At 51.0% G+C, this 23,447-nt stretch overlaps 2 protein-coding genes across 2 annotated transcripts in view; one reads left to right on the forward strand and one right to left on the reverse strand.

The window, feature by feature from the left end:
• LOC135215794 (uncharacterized) overlaps positions 1–8,847 on the reverse strand; it is a 30,251-nt gene extending 21,404 nt beyond the window's left edge. Inside the window, exon 1 of the mRNA XM_064250744.1 lies at positions 8,673–8,847. Within this exon, the coding sequence (XP_064106814.1) occupies positions 8,673–8,723 (51 nt within the window). The 5' untranslated portion in view covers positions 8,724–8,847. The remainder of the gene's footprint in view (positions 1–8,672) is intronic.
• The window catches only part of LOC135215795 (uncharacterized), a 235,650-nt gene that overhangs the window by 21,349 nt on the left and 190,854 nt on the right, over positions 1–23,447 (forward strand). The window lies entirely within an intron of this gene.

The raw sequence follows: 23,447 nt of genomic DNA on the forward strand, positions 1-23,447 counted from the left end.
TAGCAAGGGTATCAGAATGCATCCTATCCTTTTTTATTTTTAAATTTTCATCCTGATATTCTTTGAATCCCTAGTTGTATTCCAATACCGTCACCTTGCAGGCAAATATCAGATTTCAATTTTTTAACTATATTTGCACCAAGTTTCCTTACTGGTTTCACTTCAAAGTATTTTATATGCTTTCACATTATGTACTTTTCTTTTATTAACACTACAAATCAGAGGTAGAAGTAACAAGCAATCAACTGGCAGAAAGACATCACACCTTTTGTGATTGAATTTTGGTGGGTGGTGGTGGTGGCAATTAGGAGCACGAACAACAGTAATACAGCACCCTAAGATGATAATTAGATACATTGCCTTCTTCCTCCTCCTTTCCTTTTCAATGCTTCTATTTAATTTTGTTCTACATTTTGCTTTGTGGTACAACCAATGAAGATGAATTAACTTTATGAAAAAATAATTTATTTTGCATTTCACAAAACTCAATAGAAAAGTTAGTGAAGTACTTCCTTTGTGACTGCAAAGCCTTGTGATGTATTTTAATTTATTTCCTTCTTACAGTGTCTCCTCAGTTCAACTAGTAAGTCTTTAAGACACCCCTATCCATTTAACGACAGGTAATTTATCTTTCTCTCTCTTTTCAACACTATAGTGGGTCATGTTTACAGGTCCATTCTAATTTATCTCTTTCACTGACATCTTCAGGATGTTTATGGGATGGGAACTCTTCTTAGTCACTGAAATAAGGGATTTTGACGAAGGAAAAATCTATTTCTGGGCAAGGGCCCGTGTCGCCCAGTGAAATGTCCTTTTAGCACACATTTCTAAGGTAAATTAATGCTAACATACCAGAGAAAAAAGCTAAAATGGAAATGCCAGAATATTCTGGCTCGCTCACCTTATATAAAAGGTGTCGGTATGGTTTCTGGGGCGAGTGAAACCACTACCACGGGTCTCTTACCATTTAGATTCATCCCTCTACCAGAGAGGGGCCGATGCAAGGCCCACTCCCAGCTACGACTACTACTAGCGCCTCCAACACTACCACCAGCACCTCTACCGGTCATCCTTGGAGTTAGCCTGTCAAGCTTGGGCCCCAGGGTGGGGTTATAAAAGAAGGGTGGGATTTCACTGGGCGACACAGGCCCTTGCCCAGAAATAGATTTTTCCTTCATCAAAATCCCTTTTCTGGGCTAAGCCCGTGTCGCTACGTGAAATAGTACCAGAGAATTGGCCACAAGCTTGAATAAATGAGCAAAAATAGATATTGTAAGGAACAAATAAAAAACAATTAATATTAATTATTATAATCTAAAATAAACTCACAAACTAGAAATGATTATAATAAAGGCTTAAGATTAAATACAGTAACTTAATATTAACCTTAAAGATAGATACAATATCATATAATATAAATTCTGTGTGAGTAATCCCCCCCACAAAAAATAAGGAAACATCACAACTATGTACAACATGTGGCATCTAAGGCATAAGAAAGGCTACATGGTGGCAGAGCCACAGGAAGGACGTCAGTGAGGCAGGTAGAAAGGAGATCTAGATCTAAGCTACTTATTACTACTTAAGCAGTGTCAGGAGAAACTGTGTTTCCCGCTGCCACTGCTGGAAATTTAAGAGCTTCTAAGGACTTGAGGTAGTGACGTTTGAACACTGTCGGAGATTTCCAGCCTGTATACTTTTTCAGATCATCAAAATTCATATGTTGAAAGTAGTTGACTGAGGTAGCTACTGCCCTAATGTCATGTACCCGGGGAAAAGATTCTGGGTTGACTTGTTTAATGAAATATAATATTTGCTGCCTAATTCCTTTTCAGGAAATGGTACCACCTTTTTCCCTCGTGAATAAAGGGCCTGAAGATCTTATGGCCGTTCTAGTACGATATGCTCTTAGGGCAGTAACTGGACATAAGGAAGGGTCCTGAGGAAGTGGAAGAATTTCCCAAGGCGCCCACCTCGCCATTGGATCCTCATTTTTAGCTAAAAATTGACGATCTGGAGAAAGTAATACTTCTACTGAAGGGAGAAACTCTATATGACCTGAGTCTCTAGATAGAGCCGACAGTTCAGATACCCTGGCTCCTGAAGCTAGACTTAAAAGGAATAATGTTTTCCTCAGGAGGGGTAAAAAGTCACATGAATCGTTATCAGTATCTGAGGCCAGCTTGAGAACATCATTTAAGAACCATGACACAGACTTAGGCCTCTCTGATGGTCTGAGCCTAGCACAGGCTCTAGGGATAAATGAAAAATAAGAGTCAGTTAGATCTATTTTGAAACCAAACTGGAAGATTTTCTTTAATGCTGATTTAGTAGTATAGTACTAGCTGCTAAACCTTTTTCAAATAACGATCTAAAAAAGGAAATGGCCAGGTTGGTTGTCATGGTTTGAGATTCAGACTCCCTCAGAAAAATAGCTAGTAGTTTTTTTAACTGCTGAGTCATATTGACGAAGGGTTGACTCTCGTTTATCAGATTCTAAGAATAGGATGTTTTGAGGGTCGAAGTTGGCATCCCTTTTTGCCGCAAACTTCATGAAGTCCATAAAGTTAGGGTTTTCTGAATTCTTGAGGAAGCGTACACGTCTTCGTTTGTACTAGTTGGGATAATTTGGGATTGGGAATCCGTTGAGGTCGGAGTCCCAACTCCAATAGAAGTGGGAAGCAATTGCTCTTGGGCCAATTGGGGGCTACTAGAGCAACGCGTCCCTTGAAAGTCCTGAGTTTGTTCAGAACCTTCAAAAGAAGATTCACTGGAGGAAAGATGTAAATCTTCTTCCATTGATTCCAGTCTATAGCCATGGCGTCCGTGGCATAAGCCAGAGGGTCCAGGTTGGGAGCCACGTAGCAAGGGAGTTTGTGATTCGACTCCGTGACGAAAAGATCCACCTGAAGCCCCGGAACTTGTTGACAGATCCAATTGAATGACTGCTTGTCCAGGGACCACTCCGACTCTAGTGGGACTGAGCGAGATAGCGCATCTGCTATCACGTTCCTTACTCCCGCTAGGTGTGTGGCGGACAGGTACCATTTGTTCATGGCTGCCAGTGAGAATATGGCTATCATGACATGGTTCACATGGCTTGACTTGGAGCCTCCCCTGTTGATGCAGTGTACTACCACTGCACTGTCTAACACCAGCTTGATGTGAGATTTCTTGGCTGGTTGAAGTTCTTTTCAGGGTGAGGAACACTGCCATAGCTTCCAATACATTGATATGGAGCTGGCGGAATGGAAAGGACCAAGTCCCCTGTACTTTCTTGTACTGAGAGTACCCTCCCCAGCCGGTTAGTGATGCATCTGTGTGGATAACTAATGCCGGTGGAGGGAACTGAAGAGGAATTGACTTCGACAAATTCTTGACCTCTGCCCAGAGGCGGAGGCGCTTGCGTAAGATCGCCAGGATAGCGGACAGCTTGTCCTGGGACCTGTTGTTTGCCCTTGATTGATTGATTGATTATGGAATTTAGGGCTTAGCCCAAGCGCTGGGACCTGCAAAGGTCATTCAGCGCTGCAGTATTATATGATTAAATGAAATGAATTAGATGAATGAATACATGAATCAATTAAAACTTCTCACACAAATGACTCGGTTTATGTCTTTGAGTTTTGCTTTTAGCAGAACGTCCGTTACTGAGGTAAACTGTAGAGAGCCCAGGATCCTTTCCTGGCTCCTTCAAGACGTTTGCTTGCACTTGAGAAATTGTCTGGTTGCTTTGGCTATTTCTCTCCTCTTCAACGACGGAATTGATAGTGTGTGAGTTCAAGTCCCACTGAATGCCCAGCCACTGAAAGCGAGAGTCCGGTGTCAACCGGGACTTGGTCTTGTTTATCTGGAATCCTAAGTGTTCCAGAAACTGGATTACTTTGACCGTCGCTTTGTGGCACTCTTCAATGTTTGTGGCCCAAACTAGCCAATCGTTCAGATACGCAACTAACATTATTCCCTGAGACCTGAGTTCTTGAACCACTGTTTCCGGCAATTTCGTGAAAATCCTGGGGGCTACATTGAGCCCGAAAGGCATTACCTTGAAGGAGAATGCCTGGTTCCCTAGTCTGAAACCTAGGAACGGCGGAAGTGTCTTGCTACTGGAATATGATGGTATGCGTCTGTAAGATCGATAGAGGTGGTGACGGCCCCACAGGGTAGTAAGGTCCGCACCTGCGAGATAGCATTCTGAACTTGTCGAAACGAATGAATAAGTTTAGACGGGACAAGTCTAGAATTATTCTTTGTTTGTTTGAGCCTTTCTTTGGCACACTGAACAAGCAACCTTGAAACTTTAAGTGCTTGACTCTTGACACTACTCCTTTCTGAAGGATTTCTTGGGCATACTCTATCAATTCCGCTGTCGGTTGTTGATAGAAGATTTTGGATGGAGGAGGGCCTTTGGTCCAGCTCCATCCTAGGCCTTTGGACACAATGCTCTGTGCCCAGCTGCTGAACCTCCATCTGTGACGAAAGAGGAACAGTCTCCCTCCTACCTGAGGGTTCTCACTGGCTCGGGGAAGGGCGTGTCCCGCGCCCTCCTCCTAAGTGCTTACCCCGGCTAGATGCTCTTCCTCTGACTCTCTGACGAAAGGCACCCCTAGCCCTGCTACCCCTGCCGAACCTGTTGAAAGGCTGAAATGACTGGCCTTCAAATACTGTGTTGAGGGCCGGGGAGACAGCGTATGACTTAGAGGCTTGGTTTTGAGGCGGTGTCAGCAGCAGAAACTGTTGCTGAGGCTGTGCCTTTGACGTTGATGGTTGCGGCACCTGAGAGACCGGAACCGTCTGAACCATTGTCTGTTGCTGGGGAAGCCTGAAAGGCTGGAATTTCCTGGCTTCTTTGACTTCTTGGCTGAAGAAGTCGACTCAGGGTTTCCTTTACGGTGGATAATCCCAGCGAACTTTGAGAGATGGTTGAGTCTTGTAGCCTCACATTGTACTGAGTTTACTACGATTCTGGAACAGCTCAGCACCCCAGATCGGAGCGGCCAGTAATTTATTTGGCTCGTGACGGATGGTGGCTTCTTGCAGGACATGTTTCCGGCACTTACGCCTTGCCACGATAAAGTCATACAAATCACATTGCACTGTGTGCAAATGTGATTTGGCTTAAACAGAGGTTCGTCACCATATGTAACGGCTGAAACCTCTGTCATGACCAGAGTATTGAGGGATCTGGATAGTCTCGTTCGGGCATCGAATTCGGCCTGAATGAGACTGTCTGGAAGTCTAGGTAGCCGCTCACTAAATTGAGTGATGGCACAGTCTGGTTTCAGTTTCCCGACCGAAAAGGTGGCCGGGAGATCTGCCCATAGATCTTCCATACCAGGGAGGAGGAGTGATGTAGGCTCTGTTTCCCGGAGCTGCGGCATCGGTTCTTCTCTCATAGCGGCCTGCATAGTCAGCTCCGTCACCTTCGTAGTGAACGGGATGGGTGTTTCTCCGTCCACTACAAACATAGTGAAAGCGCTCTTAAACGCTTGGACCCTGGTATTTATAGTCCCAATCCTCTAGGCTTCTTAGTCAGTCTCGTTGGGCTTGATCCCGGCCGAAGATTACCATCTCTTTAGGGATCTTATCTTCTCTCCTCATGGCAGCCTCCGTAAGGCGGGCATAACCGATGAAGGGGGGTTGCAAATTTGCTGGGTGGAACTCTAAGTCCTCAAGCCTTCGAGTTCCACAGTCCGCCAACGTCAGCATCCTGTCCTTGACGAGATCCTCCAGGGATTACTCGCCGTGTCAGGAGGGAGAGTATTGTAGTCCGGCATGGCTTGGGCTGACATACCAGGCTGTGCAAGACCTGTCGCAGGGTTTTCACGGAGACCTGCTATGAGGTTCTCCTGAGTGACCAGCCTATCCGAGATAGCCCGGATTGACTGGCCTGACTCCTCCAAGGAAGAAGAGATGTGGGAAAGCATCTCTTGGAACTTGTTCTGAACCAAGTTCCCTACTAGACTACCCATTTGCTGCATAATGTTTGCAGTAAATGAGTCCGTGTCAAAGGGAGTAGGTTCCTGCTTCTCCCTGGGAGTCTTAGGACGGGCTACTGTTGAGGTTGAGGGCTCAGGGTCGGGTAGGAGCTGAGCCTTGTCCTTAGAAGACTTTCCTCTGGAGCCCTTTGAATACAAAGAAGTCCTGGGGTTTTCTCCTCCGGGATGGTGAGCCGGAGATTTCTGAGAGCCACCCGAACTAGACTTCTTAGACAGAGTCTTGTGAAGCGTCTTTATATCACGCTTCCCTTTAACTTTAGGGATCACCTGGGTGGACTTCAGTCTGACAGATTGCCCATCCTCGGAGAATCCCTGGAAGGAAGAAGAAGGAACAGGGGAAGAAGATCTAGAATGGCTCAAGGGTAAACCTTGAGCCCCTACCAAACCTGCCTCACTCACCCTCCTGCCTGCGGCGTCTACCGTCATGGGCTCAAGGTCTAAGTTGAGAGCTGCTACTTCCTCCATCACTCAGAAGGATTTGTATATATAGGCCAATAAAATACATATGAGAAAGCTTGGTATCCGGCGACGTACTTACTCTGGAGGAGACCTGGTCCACCAATTCATAACAAATGGTGCAGCTCTCATGGTGCCAAACAGCCAGCTCACCAAATCGGATGGCGCAGGTAGCGTGGGTCCAGCAGACCTCGTGCCCACAGGGGTTCTGGAGAACGGCATTGCAGCCTGACTCCTGGCAGTGGGTGGCCTGTAAGTTAAATGATACATGAGTATCAACACTAACTAGTTGGACTAAGTCCATGAAATGATATATCATAACACCAGAGTACGCCGGAGTTACTAGATAATTTAAGGCTTGGTCTCTACCTGTTCTCCTGCCGTGTAATGTGGTGGGTGTCCGATAGAGTTGGTAAAACTAGAATCAGTGTGTCCCCGGTGTTGCCGGAGGACGAAAAATTCACCGAAACAGAATTACCTAATCTATACGCCGGAACGAGGAGTACGAGAACGGCGGGGGAGGAGCAGGAGGGGACCAGCAATTTATGGCGGGGAGGATGACTCCGCCGTAAAAAAGCATTAGAATAAGTAGGTGGTGAACCCGGGTGGTGAGCGGGGTCTCCGCCGACTTAGCTAACATAAAGGATGTATACAATCAATAAATGTAATAAATGTAAACATGCAATAGTTAAAAATACATGGCGGAGCTCTTCTACAGTCACCAAACTTAGGGCCTGGCGGTGCCGGAGCCCCTATCCGCCGGAGCAGGAAGGATGGTGACTCGGGGTGAGAGAGAACTCGGCTCGAGAACCGAGGAGATCTGAGCGCAGCCAAACCTGGTGGCCAAACGAGGCTCGGCCGCGCAGGGAAACCCCTCAGTACCGAAGGGTGAGAGCAGTGCGAGCGAGCAGTGCGAGCCGAGCTAGCGTCGCGTGTCCACCCCTACTAACTGCCGTATCCCCCCCGTGGAAGGGGGGAAGAAGGGAGGGAGCTCGGATCGGTTGCCAGGGACAACGTGAACGAGCAGAACTTCCCCCCCTAGAGGGAGGAGGAAGCATGGGGGACCGACGCTGGGTGGCTCACGGCGATCGCCTGGCCTCGTCGCGGATGTGGTGTGAGCCACGCGGTGAGACAAACCAAGTGGTCTGAGGTGGCCTAGGCCACCTCGAACCGTCTGAAAAGGCATGAATACAAAAACATCCTGACAAAAACACGGGGGGAAGAAAGAAAACTGAGGATAAGAGAAAGAATAGTCCTGGAGATGCTAGATCGGGCCAACCAAGAAGGGAGGACGACTAGCGACTCAAAGGAGCTGGCCTATTCTGATACGTAGGAACGTAGGGCCGTGGCCAGGGTGGTCAGGACCAAAAGAAAGGACGTATGTCCTAAGGGAGCCTATCATAGACCTAAATACAAAGGAACATGCATGCATGAACTCTGAGCCAAGGAGCGATGTAGGCTACAAGCTCATGAGAACGCAAACAAACCCCCGTGTAAATATAAGTATAAAATTAATACGTCAAAACTGCAAAACCATAATGATAAACATGTACTGCTAAAATATTCGAGCGCAATCGGTATAGGGGACCGAAAGAAGCACGAAATAATGAAACACGTGGGAGCGAGCCACGCAGAGCGACTCGGTAACAAAGCCGTCGGGGACGCCGTCTTCATAACCGAAATAAAATGGTTAAACGGGCCCTTGCCCGGCTAAAAAGACATGAAACATTTCTAGCAGTACTTAACTTAGACACAGCGATTGCTTGACGTTCCATGGTGATATAAATCCAGAAAGTAAGCACAAAAACACAGATCGAGAAAAACACGTGCGAACTGGGTGGTGCTAACGAAAAGGATGTCCGGTAGAGGCGCTGGTGGTGAGTTTCGGAGTTGGAGGCGCTAGTAGTAGTCGTAGCTGGGAGTGGGCCTTGCATCGGCCCCTCTCTGGTAGAGGGATTTTGAAGAGGATGAATTCTAAATGGTTAAGAGACCCGTGGTAGTGGTTTCACTCGCCCCCAGAAACCATACTGAACCTTTTATATAAGGTGAATGAGCCAGAATATTCTGGCATTTCCATTTTAGCTTTTTTCTCTGGTATGTTAGCATTAATTTACCTTAGAAATGTGTGCTAAAAGGACATTTCACGTAGCGACACAGGCTAAGCCCAGAAAAAAAGATTTAAGATGAAGATATCAATGAATAAAAACAAGAACTTGCCTGAAGAACTGTGAACTGGTATCCAGCTTCTGACATTTTGTTTCTTATCATCTCCCAGGCTTCTGTGCGTTTACATTCTTTATCAAGGATGAAATAAGCTTTAGGATATTCTTTTACCAAATTAATAAGCAAACGACTTGATTTGTTGTCCCATGGTCCTGAAATTATTCAAAATAACAATTTGTCAAAAATTGTATTTTTCCTAACTATACAAACCTGAGGTCCTTTACAATAGGAATGTAACTTGCGGCAGCTGGAACCGGTCGTAAGCTTTGAACAAGGGAGTTCGGTAGTTAACTGCTTGTCCGACAGTCAGCGCACCGTACGACTGGGAGGTGAAGATCCACTTTGCTTTAGGCCCAGGAAAAAACAGTGAGGGGTGGCATGAGGTGGGACTATGTGTAAAGGATCTCAGGTTTGTATAGTTAGGAAAAATACAATTTTCGACAAATTGTTATTTGTTCCAATACAAATAGAAACCATCGGTCCTTTACAATAGGAAGACTCGCTTCTTGGTGGGTGGAATCTGAGTCTTAAGAACAGACTGGTGTTCGTCCAACCTTGGTTCCCTCCCTGGTCATAAGAGCAGAGGGAGGGATCCTAGCCTCTGCCCAATGATCTGGGTATGTACCGCAGGATCAATGGTCAGACTTCTAGCCCAAGTAATAAGAGGGAGGCAAGTGTACCTCTTAAAACTAGCAAGCAAGAACTTGTTCCTATTGCAAGAGGCAATATGAAGTCATGGGTTTGTCTCTTGTTGGCTTCCACTTAACCCCCCTTGTCGGGGGAAGTGGTGGATAATCGCTCCTATCCCTAATGAAAGGGATAGGATGGAGCTCGGTCGAGTAGCTTACCTGCATCGCCTCCGTTTCAGCGAAGTAACGACCGCGTCCCTCTGCCCACAGGTAAAGGGGGAGAAAAAGATGGGGAAGAGAAGCCAGTCACACTCTCATTCACTCATCCATTCATGCAGTCACAACAGGATTCGATGCTGTTCTGTCCGCTCAGGTGCTGGGTAAGCTCTGTATCCTTTGACTGTGGTGACGGAGAGGAGCTTGTCTTGGCAAAGACATACGAGGAAATCCGCTACCTGCTGAAGAGTGGCTCTGAGAGGAGATAGACCCTGTCTACGACACCAACCACAGAAGACTGCCCACTTTCCCTGGTACACAGCTGCAGAGGACTGTCTGACGTACCCAGCCACCTCTGTTGCTGCTCGGCGAGAAAAGCCTATCGCTCGCAAGAGATGGTGGATAACAGCCAGCCGTGAAGATGTAGGGATTGGACTGACTGGTGGTACCGTTCCACGTGTGGCTGGACGAGAAGGTTGTGCCAAGGGGGAATCTCTCAGTGCTTCTGCAAGCAGAGCTAGCAGGTCCAGGTACCAAGGGAGCCACCAGGATCATCCGGAGATTCGGGGTGACCAGCACTCGGCTGATCACCTTACGACTCAGGCAGAACGGGGGAAAGGCGTACGCGGAGAGGTTGTCCCACGGGTGTTGAAGAGCGTCCTCTGCGGCTGCCCATGGGTCCGGCACGGTCAAGGAGAAAACCTGAAGTTTTCTGTTGTGCTGGGTGGCGAACAGATCCACTACTGGACGCCCCCACAGGATGAAGAGCCTTTCCGCCACGTCTGGGTGTAGGGACCATTCGGTCCCAATCACCTGATCCCGACAGCTGAGCTTGTCTGCTACTACATTCCTCTTGCCTAGAATGTAGCAGGCTGACAGCTCTACCGAGCACCTGCAACGTCAACTGGTGCAACGGGAGGGACACTAAGCCCCCCTGTTTGTTGACGTATGCCACTACTGTGGTGTTGTCGCACACCAACACCACTGAGTGTCCCACCGAGTGGTCCTGGAATTCTTGGAGAGCGAGGAATGCTGCCTTGAGCTCCAGGACGTTGATGTGAAGGTGCTTGTCGTGATGATCCCAAAACCTCCTGTCAGCCAGCAAAACTCCTCCAGGTGTGCGCCCCATCCCTCAGTTGACACGTCCGAATCAGCAATATCTCGGGGGGGGGGGGGGGGGGGGGGGGGGCCCTGGGGGGGGGGGGGGGGGGGCCTCCCTTCCTTAAGAGGTTCCTGTCGTCCAGCCACCAGGCTAGGTCCTGCCTCTCCTCCTCCGTGAGGGGACACGGGGAAGTAAGGTGGGTCTGTTGCCTGTGACCAACTCTCTTTAGTCTCCACTGGAGAGACACAGGTGAAGACGCCTGTGAGGGGGACTAACTTCTTGAGTGACGACAGGTGGTCGATCACGACTTGCCCACTGCTGAGCTGACTGTTCTTGCCGAGACAGGAACTAGTATGCTGCCTCCCTGATCTGCTGATCCGCGAGTCTGTGGGGAAGACTCGCCCTGCTTCCGTTGTCGATCAGCATACCCAGGTACTTTATCCTCTGCTTGGGCTGAGATCGGACTTCTCGAAGTTCACCACGATCCCCAGATTGCGGCAGAACTCGAGAAGTCGATCCCTGTCCTGTAGCAACTGCGAGCGGGACCAACCAGTCGTCGAGATACCTCAGAAGACGTATCCCTACCGAGTGGGCCCAAGCAGACACCAGACGTGAACACTTGCGTGAACACCTGTGGGGCGGTTGAGAGACTGAAGCAAAGTGCCCTGAATTTGGTTTTACCACTGTCCATCGAGGATGAAGCGGAGTACTTCCTGGAGATTGATGGATGGGTATCTGGAAATACGCGTCCTTCAAGTCCACCGAAAGCATGAAGTCGTTCTCCCTGATGGATTTGAGCACGGTACGTGCTGTCTCCATCGTGAAAACACTGGCAAAACGAATCGGTTTCCAGGGAAGAGAGATCTATCACGGGCGCCAGCCCCCCGAAGACTTCTCCACTAGGAAAAAGACGGCTGTAGAAGCCAGTTGAACGATCCTGGCAATCTCCATGGCCTCCCTTGCTCAGCATGGCTTGGACTTCCTGCCGAAGGGCTACGTCTTTTGTTTGATGTTCCAGGTCAGGTACGTAAGGGTCTGAAGGTGGGACCGGGTTGGAGGTGAGGGTGTGGCCGAGACTCGAAGGGTGAGAGATACCCCTCCCGAAGGACGGTCTACTATCCAGGTCTCCGCTCCTTAGCGCTTGCCATGTTGCCCAATAGCTAGCCAGGCATCCCCCCATTTCCGACAGCAGGTGAGGGGGAAGTTGCCGTCCCTAGCGTTTCCCGCTTCTCTTCGACTTCTTCCCCACTCCCCCTCGTGGAAGGAGGGATGGGAGGAGGGCTGAGGACAACCGCCCCTGGAAGAATTCGAAGGGCAGAGTCTTTCCTTTGGGGCTTCGACGATGCAATCGTTCTTGGCCGCAGAGGAAGTGCTAAACCAAGCTCCTTGGGCTGGTGGCCGTCGTTCGAGGGCTGCCCAGGACGCCATTGAGACTGCCTGGTGGACTAGACGTCATCTGTCATCAGTGTGCCATCATTCCACCGCAGCGCCTCCACCATCTCTCCTGGGGAAGTAAGAGAGAGGGAAATCCGCCTCCGCACGGGTTCCGTTGCGAAGACCCAGTGCCCACCTCACGCCCAGCCGCCATGGTCACTCGGGGTGAGGACTGCGTCCCTACGCCGAAGTACCAGGTTGGCCCACAGGTTTTTTCCGGTCTGGTGGGCTAGGTAGGGGATGGCTCTACCTCCAGACTGACACAGTCTCCCAAAAAAAGCTGGGTCACCTTCGGGAGTGATATTTCCCAAAGGTGGCCGCGACTTAGACACCGTGAGGGACCACCAAAAGGTCTAACAGGAGGACTGCCTGGAATGCCGCCATGGCGGTGGATTCCAGTGCAAGTGCCTCTTGCTGTGAGAAAAACCACAAGTTCTCCGACAGGAGCTGCTGCAGAGACACCCCCGGAGTTAGCCTAGCTAGCTCTGGGTTTAACCTGTTTGGGCGCATAGGATCCTCCAAAGGCAGTAGACTCCTCTCTGTCGCAGTAGAGGCGGGGGAAGTAGCTTTGAAGACCTGCCGTGACTTTAGTGAACCCTCTATGGTCCGGAGGGACAAGCGAGTCCACCTGGCCCAGCACCGAGTCAGCCCAGAGCTTGATCGCAACAGACCCAGTCTTCTGGGTTCCTTATTTAGGACCCCATAACGACTCTAGCCGGGAAGTGGGCTCAGAAGGTGGGAGCGGCGATCCTTCCCCGAGGTCATTGTGCTGACGAATCAGCACAATAACCTCTGAAAACGACCTCTGGATATCAGAAGTGACTTCGTATTGTGGAGTAGGACATCAAGTCCTCCAACAAGAACGCTTCCTCGAGACCCTTCTCCTTCGGAAGGAGGAACAGCGACAGACCCCTCCTGGTATCCTCCTGCCACTTGCGCATACAAACCTGGTCGGTCCTAAAGGACCGTGCTGGGTCGTAGGGCGTCACGTGGACCGGAAGGAGTGCACCCTCATGATCACTACGGATTGCCTCGCTCTTCCCAGCGTTTTTTAACCCGAGGAAGTTGAGGGATCGGAGAGGAAGACCTGACGCTCCCCCCTTGCTCACCGGTAGAAAACGTTGTGCTTGGGGCAGGGGGCTGCAGGCGATCGCCAACCCGCGGTTGCGATTGAGCTGCAGGCCTGGTTGCACGGCTCTCCTGGGGAGAGCGGCTTGACCGAGAACAGAGGCTCCAGTCCCGTGCGTCAGAGAAGCTGCTGCTGGTCCCCCTACCCGCCCAGTCCCGATGGGAGTGGCGGTCAGGGTACCTGTAGAGACCACTGTCTTGGTGGGAGCGGTGCCTGTCCTCACGGTGCGTCAAACCGCCGGAACCAGCCCAGCCCACGGCAGGTCTGGGACCGTCGCGTCAACCCTGGTTACCTGCAGATCGCTACGAGAGCGATCACTGGCCTGGCGGGAGTCACCTGAGCGACTCTCGCCAGTCTTCCGCTCATGCCTCGCGGTCCTGGGCTCCCGAGCGAAACTCAGAAAGCCTGAGCCTGGCTCCTGCAGGCGACCGTACACTCGGTACCTCTCGCGAACGAGAGGCTGAGCCGGAACCTGGTGTAGCGGCAGAACCCCTAGCACCAGGTGAGGAAGTACAGTGGTACCTCGAGATACGAGTTTAATTCGTTCCAGAACCGAGCTCGTAAGTCAATCGGCTCGTAAGTCAATCGGCTCGTAAGTCAATCGGCTCGTATCTCAAACGAATTTCTCCCATTTAAAATAACTGAATTCAATTTAATCCGTTCCGGACCTATGAAAAATTCCCAAACAATTGTAAATTATGAATAAAGATATGTTTTTAAATAACAAAAAATAAACAGTATAATTAACAAATACATAACAAATATGAAATTAAGAAATAAAAGAGTTATTTAGCATAATAATCTTACTTGGAGACAGACGAGTGCGGCAACGAAGGTGAACGGCGAGGAGGAGGGAGGGGGGGAAGGATGTAAGCACTCTGGACACGTATGGTAAACGGCACTTTTTTTAGAAACTTAAAACTATTTTCGTAACTTAAACTAAAACTACACTTTGCTTATTTCAAATGAAAAGAAAAAAACTTAAAACAATGCACTTAACTTTATTTAAACTTAAACTAAGCTTAACATTACGTAAATTTCAAATTATCACTTGTTTTTGTTTTTGCCTTTTCTTGGCTGCACTTTTTCCAAGTACCTTTCACTCGCAGCTCTTTTCAATAAAAATGTATCCAAAAGAACTTTTGCTTTTGCCTGCCTTTCAAAAATGCTTCGAAAATGTGACAAACAAGTGTCATTAAAAAGCGCTGAAGCACGACCAGTTGCCACTTTTTCTGGGTGTTTCTTTTCAATAAAATTTGACAGCTTTTCCCACATTGCCAGCATGTCTTTAATTTCACCTGTAGAAATCACTTCCTCCGGCTCTTCCTCCTCCTCACTCGTGTTAATCTCTTCCAGAACCTTCGTGTGTTGCATCATCTGTAGCTCCTTCAACTCCTCAGTTGAGAGTTCCTCCTCATGTTCTTCGACGAGTTCGTTGACGTCACCCTCATCTACCTCCAGGCCCATCGACTTTCCGAGAGATACAATCTCCTCCAACTCTTCTTGCTCGGTCTCGGGCTCAAACCCTTCGAAATCTCTTTCTGCAACAGCATCAGGCCATAACTTTTTCCATGCAGAATTCAACGTTTGTCTTGTTACCCCCTTGCCATGCAAAGTCAATGATACGTAGACAGATCACGATGTTGTAGTGATCTTTCCAAAACTCTCGAAGGGTTAGATTTGTGTTTTCCGTCACTTCAAAGCAGCGGCGGAACAAGTGCTTCGTGTACAGCTTTTTGAAGTTGGAAATGACCTGCTGATCCATCGGCTGTAGGATTGAAGTCGTATTGGGTGGGAGGTAGAGAACTTTGATAAACTGGAACTCCTCCAGAATATCATCTTCAAGACCAGGTGGGTGGTCTGGAGCATTATCAAGGATGAGCAATGCTTTCATCGTGAGTTTATTTTCTTGCAGATACGTCTTCACTGCAGGGCCAAAGACGAGATTTACCCAGTCAGTAAAAAAAAACTGCCGCGTAACCCATGGCCCTAGCATTGGCGCGCCACATAACGTGCAATTTTTCTTTCAGTATCTTGTGCGTCTTGAAGGCTCAAGGATTTTCTGAATGATAAACTAGCAGTGGCTTCACTTTACAATCACCGCTAGCATTTGCACATAATGCAAGGGTCAGACGGTCCTTCATGGGTTTATGGCCTGGCATCATCTTCTCCTCTGCTGTGATGTAAGTCCTCCGTGGCATTTTCTTCCAAAATAGGCCCGTTTCATCGCAGTTGAACACCTGTTGCGGGATGTAGCCTTCCCTCGCAACAAGCGCAGCGAACTTTTGGATGTACGTATCGGCTGCTTTCACGTCTGCACTCGCAGCTTAGCCATGCCTCACCACTGAATGGATGCCAGTTCTCTTCTTAAAATTATCAAACCAGCCATGGCTTGCCTTAAATGCTTCTTCTGATGCCTCTTTAGAAGTTGATGCTTCTTACTTCACTAAGTCGGCATAAATACTCCGTGCCTTCTCGCATATTACCGTCTCCGTCACTGTATCTCCTGCCTTCTCCATTTCCTCGTGGATATTTGTCCTTAATTGGGAAAGAATTGTGGTTCCTTTTGCTGGTGTAGCACTCTTGATGGCATCCTTCTGCTTCAATATCGTACAAATTGTCGATGTACTACGGTCATAGATCTTTGCGAGTTCAATCACTCGTGCGCCACGCTCCATGTTTTTCTATTATTTTTCTTGCTTTAGTTCCATCGACATCATCCTCTTCTTCTGTCACCATTGTCCTTAGCACCTCACTTTCTTCAGCCCCATGATAACACACAAAAAAGTTCAGTAATCACGCAAAAATCAAGCAAAAAAAAAGAGTACAGCGCACAAGATACACTTTGATTCAAGCGGGTAACACGTGCGAGTGAGCGAGAGATGCTCTAGGATGATGCTCGACCCTGCGCGCCAACTAGCGGGACGCTCTGGAAACACGGCTAGTATCTCGGATTTGGGCTCATATCTTGAACGAAAATAAGCCCCACCCTGAACGAACAGAATACCCCGAGTACAATTGAATGTCAGGGTACCTCGGCCTCTCCTCTACGCTCGACGGATCGGGCAAAGAGAAGGAACAAGAACCCCACCCCCCCCCCCCCCCCCTAACCCCCCCCCCGAAGGGGAAGGAGCCATACGCAGTAGCTAAGATGGCGGCAGGAAGGAAGACGACGTGTCTGTGACCAAGGGAGTTGCCGGAGAACCTTCCGAGGACTCCCTGGCAAGCTTACGTCACTTCCTCCTACCCTCATATAGCATAGCACCCACTGCTCCTCCGACCAAGATATACACAAATCACAGGGCTCGGCCCGAGAGCATTCGCAGCCTCGGCACCGAGCACACAATTCATGAGGATCCACTTCTGGGAAGGAGCGGAAGGCCCCACACTTACGGCCCTCCACACCAGGGCAAACTATGCGGCTGATGGGGGGCGTGGGGATGTCTCCAGCTCACGGGAATGCTCACGGGAATCCATTTTACAAAATAATTACAAACGCACACGTACTTACAGTATTTTACCATACAAAGCAAACCAAGTTTGAGAAGACACAAAGCATACAACGAAAGGCGGGCAGAGAGAGGTGGAGAACACGTCTGTCAACCAGCACGGCCGAAAGCAATGTGGATCTTCACCTCCCAGTCGCGCAGTGCGTGGACTGTCGGACAAGCAGTTAACTACCGAACTCCCTTGTTTGAAGCTTACAATCGGTTCCAGCTGCCGCAAGTTACATTCCTATTGTAAAGGACCGATGGTATGTATTCGTATTGGAACAATTGTATTTTTCCTAACTATACAAACCTGAGGTCCTTTAACAATAGGAATGTAACTTAGCGGCAGCTGAAAAGGTCATAAGCTTCGAACAGGGGAGTTCGGTAGTTAACCGATTGTCCGGCAGTTGGTGGTCAGCTCGACTGCAAGGAGAGGATTCGCTTTGCTTTAGGCCCAGGAAAACACAGAGTGAGGGGTGGCATGAGTATATATAGTTAGGAAAAATACAATTTTCGACAAATTGTTATTTGTTCCGGTACGTATACAAACCCTCTTTCCTTTAACAATAGGAAGACTCACTTATTAGTGGGTGGAATCTGAGTCTTATGAACGTACTGGTGTTCGTCCTACCTTGGTTCCCCCCCTGGTCGTAAGAGCAAAGGGAGGGATCCTAGCCTCTGCCCAGCTGATTGGGGTGTGCACCGCAGGATCAGTGGTCAGACTTCTGGACCGAATTTATAAGAGGGAGGCAAGCGTACCTCTTATAAATAGCAAAATACATGAACTAGTTCCTACTTCAAGAGCCAAAATGAAGTCATGGGTTTGTCTCTTGTTGGCTTCCACTCCCCCCCCTTGTTGGGGAGTGGTGGATAAATACTCCTATCCTCAATGAAAGGGACAGGATGGAGCTCAGTCGTGTAGCTTACCTACATCTGCTTCCTGTTCAGCATAGTAACGACCGCGGCCCTCTGCTCACAGGTAGAGGAAGAAGAACGAAGGAGGAAGAGAAGCCAGTCACTCTCTCTTTCACTCGTCCATTCATGCAGTCACACAAGGATGCGATGCTGTTCTGTCCGCTCGGGTGCCGGGTATACTACACAACTTGTTGAGCAGCCACCACGGGTCCAAAGGAAAAAGTGTCCAAGGACCTGTGGGTAATATCCCAAAGGTAGAAGGAAGTAAAGGTGGTCTAGTTGGCCCAAACCCCTGCCTTCAGAACCTGCGCCACGGAGAAGTTCTTGCGGAAAGCAAGGGTTGGACCAATACCTCTGACTTTGTGAGCTCTCGGACGAAGGGTACGGGTTTCGTCACTACCATCCGTGTCGTACGCCCTCCTGATTACCTCACGCAGCCAGAAAGAAACAGTGTTCTTGGAAACTTCTTCTTGGTAACCCCGTGTAACCTAACGAAGAGGCGTTGACACTCAGGCCTGAGGTGTCAAGTTCTCTTCAGATAACGCTGTAGCGCCCTCACAGGACAAAGCAGCATCTCATCCGCTTCATTATCAGTGAAGTCCTTCAGGGAGGGGATCGTGAAGGATTTGAACCGGTCGTCAGGGACCGAAGGATTCTGAGTCTTCGCTACGAAGTTCGGGACGAAATCGAGCGTCACAGATCCCCATCCCCTGGAATGCTTGACATCGAAGGAAAGACCATGAAGTTCCCCTACTCTCTTCGCCGATGCCAGGGCCAGCAGGAAGAGGGTCTTGAGGGTCAGATCCCTGTCTGACAACTCTCAGAGTGGCTCAAAGGGTCTGCGAGTCAAACTCCTAAGGACGAGAGTCACATCCCACCCCGGGGGCCTGGGTGGGAAAGACCTCTCGAAGCTCTTCATAAGGAGGGAGATCTCGAAGGAAGAAGAGGTATCCACACCTCGCAGAGATGGAGAGGAGCTTCTCTCGGTGAAGGAAAACGAGGAAATCCGCTACCTGCTGAACAGCGGCTCTGAGAAGAGAGAGACCCCGTCCACGACACCAACCACAGAAGACGGACCACTTCCCCTGGTATACAGCTGCAGAGGACTGTTTGAGGTACCCAGCCATCTCTGTTGCTGCGCTGCGAGAAAAGCCTCTCACTCGCAAGAGATGGTGGATAACAGCCAGCCATGAAGACACAGGGACTCGACCGACCGGTGGTACCGTTCTACGTGTGGCTGGCACAGGAGGTTGTGCCAGGGGGAATCTCTCTGCTTTGGCGAGCAGAGCCAGCAGGTCCGGGTACCAAACGGCTTGAAGCCATTTGGGCACCACCAGGATCATCCGAAGATTCGAGGGGGAAAGGCGTATATGAAGAGGTTATCCCAAGGGTGTTGAAGAGCGTCCTCTGCAGCTGCCCATGGGTCCGGCACAACTGAGTAGAAAACCTGGAGTTTTCTGTTGTGCCGGGTGGCGAACAGATCCACAACTGGACGCCCCTAGGGGTTTAAGAGCCTTTCCGCCATGTCTGGGTGAAGGGACCACTTGGTTCCTATCACCTGGTCCTGACGGCTGAGCTTGTCGGCTACCACATTCCTCTTGCCTGGAATGTAGCGGGCTGACAGCTCTACTGAATGTGCCACGGCCCACTCGTGCACCTGCAACGTCAACTGATGCAAAGGGAGGAACACTAGGCCCCCATTTGTTGATGTACGCCACTACTGTGGTGCTGTCGCTCATCAACACCACTGAGTGTCCCACCAGACAATCTTGGAACTCTTGGAGGGCGAAGAACGCTGCGTTGAGCTCCAGGACGTTGATGTGAAGGTGTTTGTCGTGATGATCACACACACCTGCAGCCAGCAACTCCTCCAGGTGTGTGCCCCATCCCTTGGTCGATGTGTCTGAAAACAGCAACATCTCCGGGGAGAGAGAGAGAGAGACCGAGAGAGAGAGTGAGAGGAGAGACGAGGAAGAGAGACGAGAGAGAGAGAGAGAGAGAGAGAGGAGGAGGAGGAGGAGAGGAGCGAGGAGAGAGAGAGAGAGAGATATAAGAGATAGGAGGAGGAGGAGGAGGAGGGAGGGAGGAGGAAGGAGGCGGATGGAGGAGGAGGAGGGAGGAGGAGCACTCCTCTTACAAGATTCCCGTCGTCCAACCACCAGGCTAGGTCCTGCCTCACCTCCTCCGTGAGGGACACGGGGAAGAAAGGCGGGTCTCTTGCCTGTGACCAACACTCCTTTAGTCTGCATTTAAGAGACCGCAGGTGAAAACGTCCGTGAGGAACTAACTTCTCGAGAGACGGGAGAAGACTCGCCCTGCTACCGTGTCGATCAGCATGCCCAGGTACTTTATCCTCTACTTGGGCTCGAGATCTGACTTCTCGTAATTCACTACGATCCCGAGATCGCAGCAGAATTCCAGGAGTCGATCCCTGTCCAGTAGCAACTGCGAGCAAGAGCTTGCCAGGACTAACCAATCGTCGAGATACCTCAGAAGACGTATCCCTACCGAGTGGGCCCAAGCCGACACCAGCGTGAACACTCGCATGAACACCTGTGGGGCGGTTGAGAGACCGAAACAAAGTGCCCTGAATTGGTAAACCGTCCCATCGAGGATGAAGCGGAGGTACTTCCTGGAGGATTGATGGATGGGTATCTGGAAATACGCGTCCTTCAGATCCACAGAAAGCATGAAGTCGTTCTCCCTGATAGAATCGAGCACTGATCGTGTCGTTTCCATCGTGAATCGAGTCTAACGAACGAATCGGTTCAAGGGAGAGAGATCTATCACCGGGCGCCAGCCCCCCAAGGACTTCTCCACCAGGAAAAGTCGACTGTAGAAGCCCGGCGACTGATCCCATACGATCTCCACAGCACGTTTGCTCAGCATGGCTTCTACTTCCTGCCGAAGCGCCACGTCCTTGGTCGAACCAGGAACGTACGTCTGATGATGGACCGGGTTGGAGGTGAGGGGTGGCCGAAACTTGAAGAGTAGTAAATATCCCTTCCGAAGGACGTTCACTATCAAGGTCTCCACTCCGTAGCACTGCCATGTTGCCCAATAGCTGGCCAGGCACCCCCCCACTTCCAGCAGCAGGTGAGGGGGAGCGCCGTCACTAGTGTTTCCCGCCTCTCTTCGACTTCTTTCCCGGATCCTCCTCTAGAGAAGGACAGGGAGGAGGGCTGGTTACGGTCACTCCTTGCAGTCGAAGTCGAAGGCAGTCTTTCCTCTGGCCTTCGACGAAGCGATCGTCTTAGCCGAAGAGAAAGCGCCAGCTAAACTCTTGGGGTTGGCCGCAGTCATTCGAGGTTGCCCTTCAAGACTGCCTGGTGGACTAAACGGTCACTGTCATCAGTGCACCGTTGTTCCACCGCAGCGTCTACCATCTCTCTGGGGAAGAGAGAGGATGGGAACTCCGCAACCGCGGTCCGTTGCGAAGACCCAAGGGCAGCCCCTCTCGCCCCAGCCGCCCTGGTTACTCGGGTGAGGACAGCATCCCTACGCCTCAGAACCAGGTTGGCCCACAAGTTAGCCGTCTGGTGGGCCAGGTAGGAAATAGCCCTACCTCCATACTAGCACAGTCTCACAAAAGCCGGGTCCCGTTCAGGAGTGATGTTTCCCAAGGCGGCCGCGGCTTTCAACAATGGGAGGGACCACAGTTCGATCCAGGAGACTGCTTGGAATGCTGCCATAGCGGTAGACTCCAAGGCAAGTGCCTCTTGCTGTGAGAACCAGAGGTTCTCCGACAGGAGCTGCTGCAGAGACACCCCCGGAGTTAGCCTAGCTAGCTCCGGGTCAACCTGTTTGGGCGGCAGAGGGTCCACTGAAGGCACGTAGAAACGCCTCTGTCGCGGTAGAGGTGGGGGAAGGAGCTTGGATGACCTACCGGACCGAAGCAAACCCTCCTGTCCGGAGACAACAACGTCCACTTGGCTCAGTACACTGTCAGCCAAGACAGATCGCAGCAGACCCACCGTCGTCCTGGGTTCCTTTTTGGGTCCCCAGAACGACTCCAAACCTGATGTGGGCTTGGAAGGTGGGAGCAGCAATCCTTCCCCGAGGTCGTTGTGCTGACGAATCAGCGAAATAACCTCCGAAAACGACCTCTGGATCTCAGGAGTGACTGCAACCTGCAGAGACGGACCGTCAAGCCCATCCAGCGAGAACGCCTCCCAAGACCCTCCTCCTGTGGCACAACAGACCCCTCATGGTCTCCTCCTGCCACTTGTGCAGACGATCTGGTCGGTCCTAGGACCGTGCCAGGTTCGTAGTGCGTCGTGGTGGGATCGCGAGGAGAGCGCGCCCCTCGCGATCACTCCTGATCGCCTCGCTCTTCCCGGTGTAGCCCGAGGAAGACCTGACGCTCACCCCGCGCCCACTGGCAGAACCGGTGTGCTGGGGGGGCTGCAAGCGATCGCCACCGCGCTGCAGGCCTAGTCAAGCGGCTGGACTGAGAACAGCGGCGACGGTCCCGAGCGTCAGAAGAGCTGCTGCTAGTTCCCCTCTCCACCCGGTCCCGGTGGGAGCGGCGGTCAGGGGACTGTCAGAGGCCACTGTCGCGGTAGGAGCGAGGCCTGTCCTCACGGCGTGTCACGCCACTTGGACCAGCCGAGGCTGGTTCAGGCAACCGAGGGGACTGCTTCCTTGCCTCAGCCCGCGGACGGTCTGGGACTGTCGTGTCAGCCCTGGGTACCAGCGGATCGCCACGAGAGCGATCGCTGGCCTGGTGGGAGTCACCTGGGCAACTCCTGCCAGTCTTCCGCCCTGTGCCTGGATCCTGGCGCTGAGCAGACTCGGTTGCCTGGGTCTTGGCTGCACGGTCACCTGTGGGTGACAGTAAACTCGGTACATCTCGCGAACGAGAGGCCGAGACGGTACCTGGCACCGAGGCAGAACCTCTGGTGCCTGGCGAGAAGGAACAACAGCGGCAGGAACTGGTACTAGAACTGGAGCGGCAGCAGAGTCAGGAACAGGGGAGAGCTCTTGGGACACCGGAAGCCAGGGGCTGAAGCAAGGGTGGCAAAACCAGGTGGCGGCGTCACAGCGTGCGTCTTAAACTCCGTCAGCGGCGCCTGCACAGCAGCTGTCGGGGTTACCATGGCAACGTGCTGGGTATACACCAGGTGCAGCGGAGCAGCGTAGCCAGGCATGGACACCGTCGTGGTTGTAGTGGTGGTCGGGCCGTGTGTTACCGGCCTGGGCCCCCTCGCCAGATGACTCGGCAGCCCCTGAACCGTCGGTGTCCCTTGAAGCGCCAGCGAGTACCAGGCCCAGCTGAGATCATCCCCCGTGGCAAGCATACCTGAGGAAGGAAACAGAGTCGGGTTAGTAAGGGGGGGGGGGGTACAGTTCCCACCCCGAGCGAACGGACAACCCCGAATATAACTCGATGTCGGGGTACCTCGCCCACCCCCTCTACGCTCGACTGATCGAGCGAGGAGAAGGAGTGAGATACCTCCCCCGAAGGGAAAGGAGCCATACGAGGGAGCTGAGATGGAGGGAAGAAGGAAGAAGACATGTCCGTGACCAAGGAAGCAACCGGAGAATCCTCCGATGACTCCTTGGCCAGATTACGCGGCTTCTTCCTCCCCCCATAGCGCTCCCACTGCTCTTCCGACCATACAATACACAAGTCACAAGTCTCGGTGCGAGAGCATTCTCACCCTTGACACCGAGTACACAGTTCGTGAGGATCAACCTCAACAGAGGCTCGAAAGGCCCCACACTTACGGCCCTCCACACCAGGGCACAATCTGCGGCTGGTGGGGGGGCGAGGGGGTATCTCCAGCACTCGGGAATCCATAACAATCACAAAAAATCATTGTACGTAGCAACATACAAAATACACATACG

Source organism: Macrobrachium nipponense, chromosome 5 (assembly GCF_015104395.2).
Source record: "Macrobrachium nipponense isolate FS-2020 chromosome 5, ASM1510439v2, whole genome shotgun sequence".
NCBI lineage: Eukaryota > Metazoa > Arthropoda > Malacostraca > Decapoda > Palaemonidae > Macrobrachium > Macrobrachium nipponense.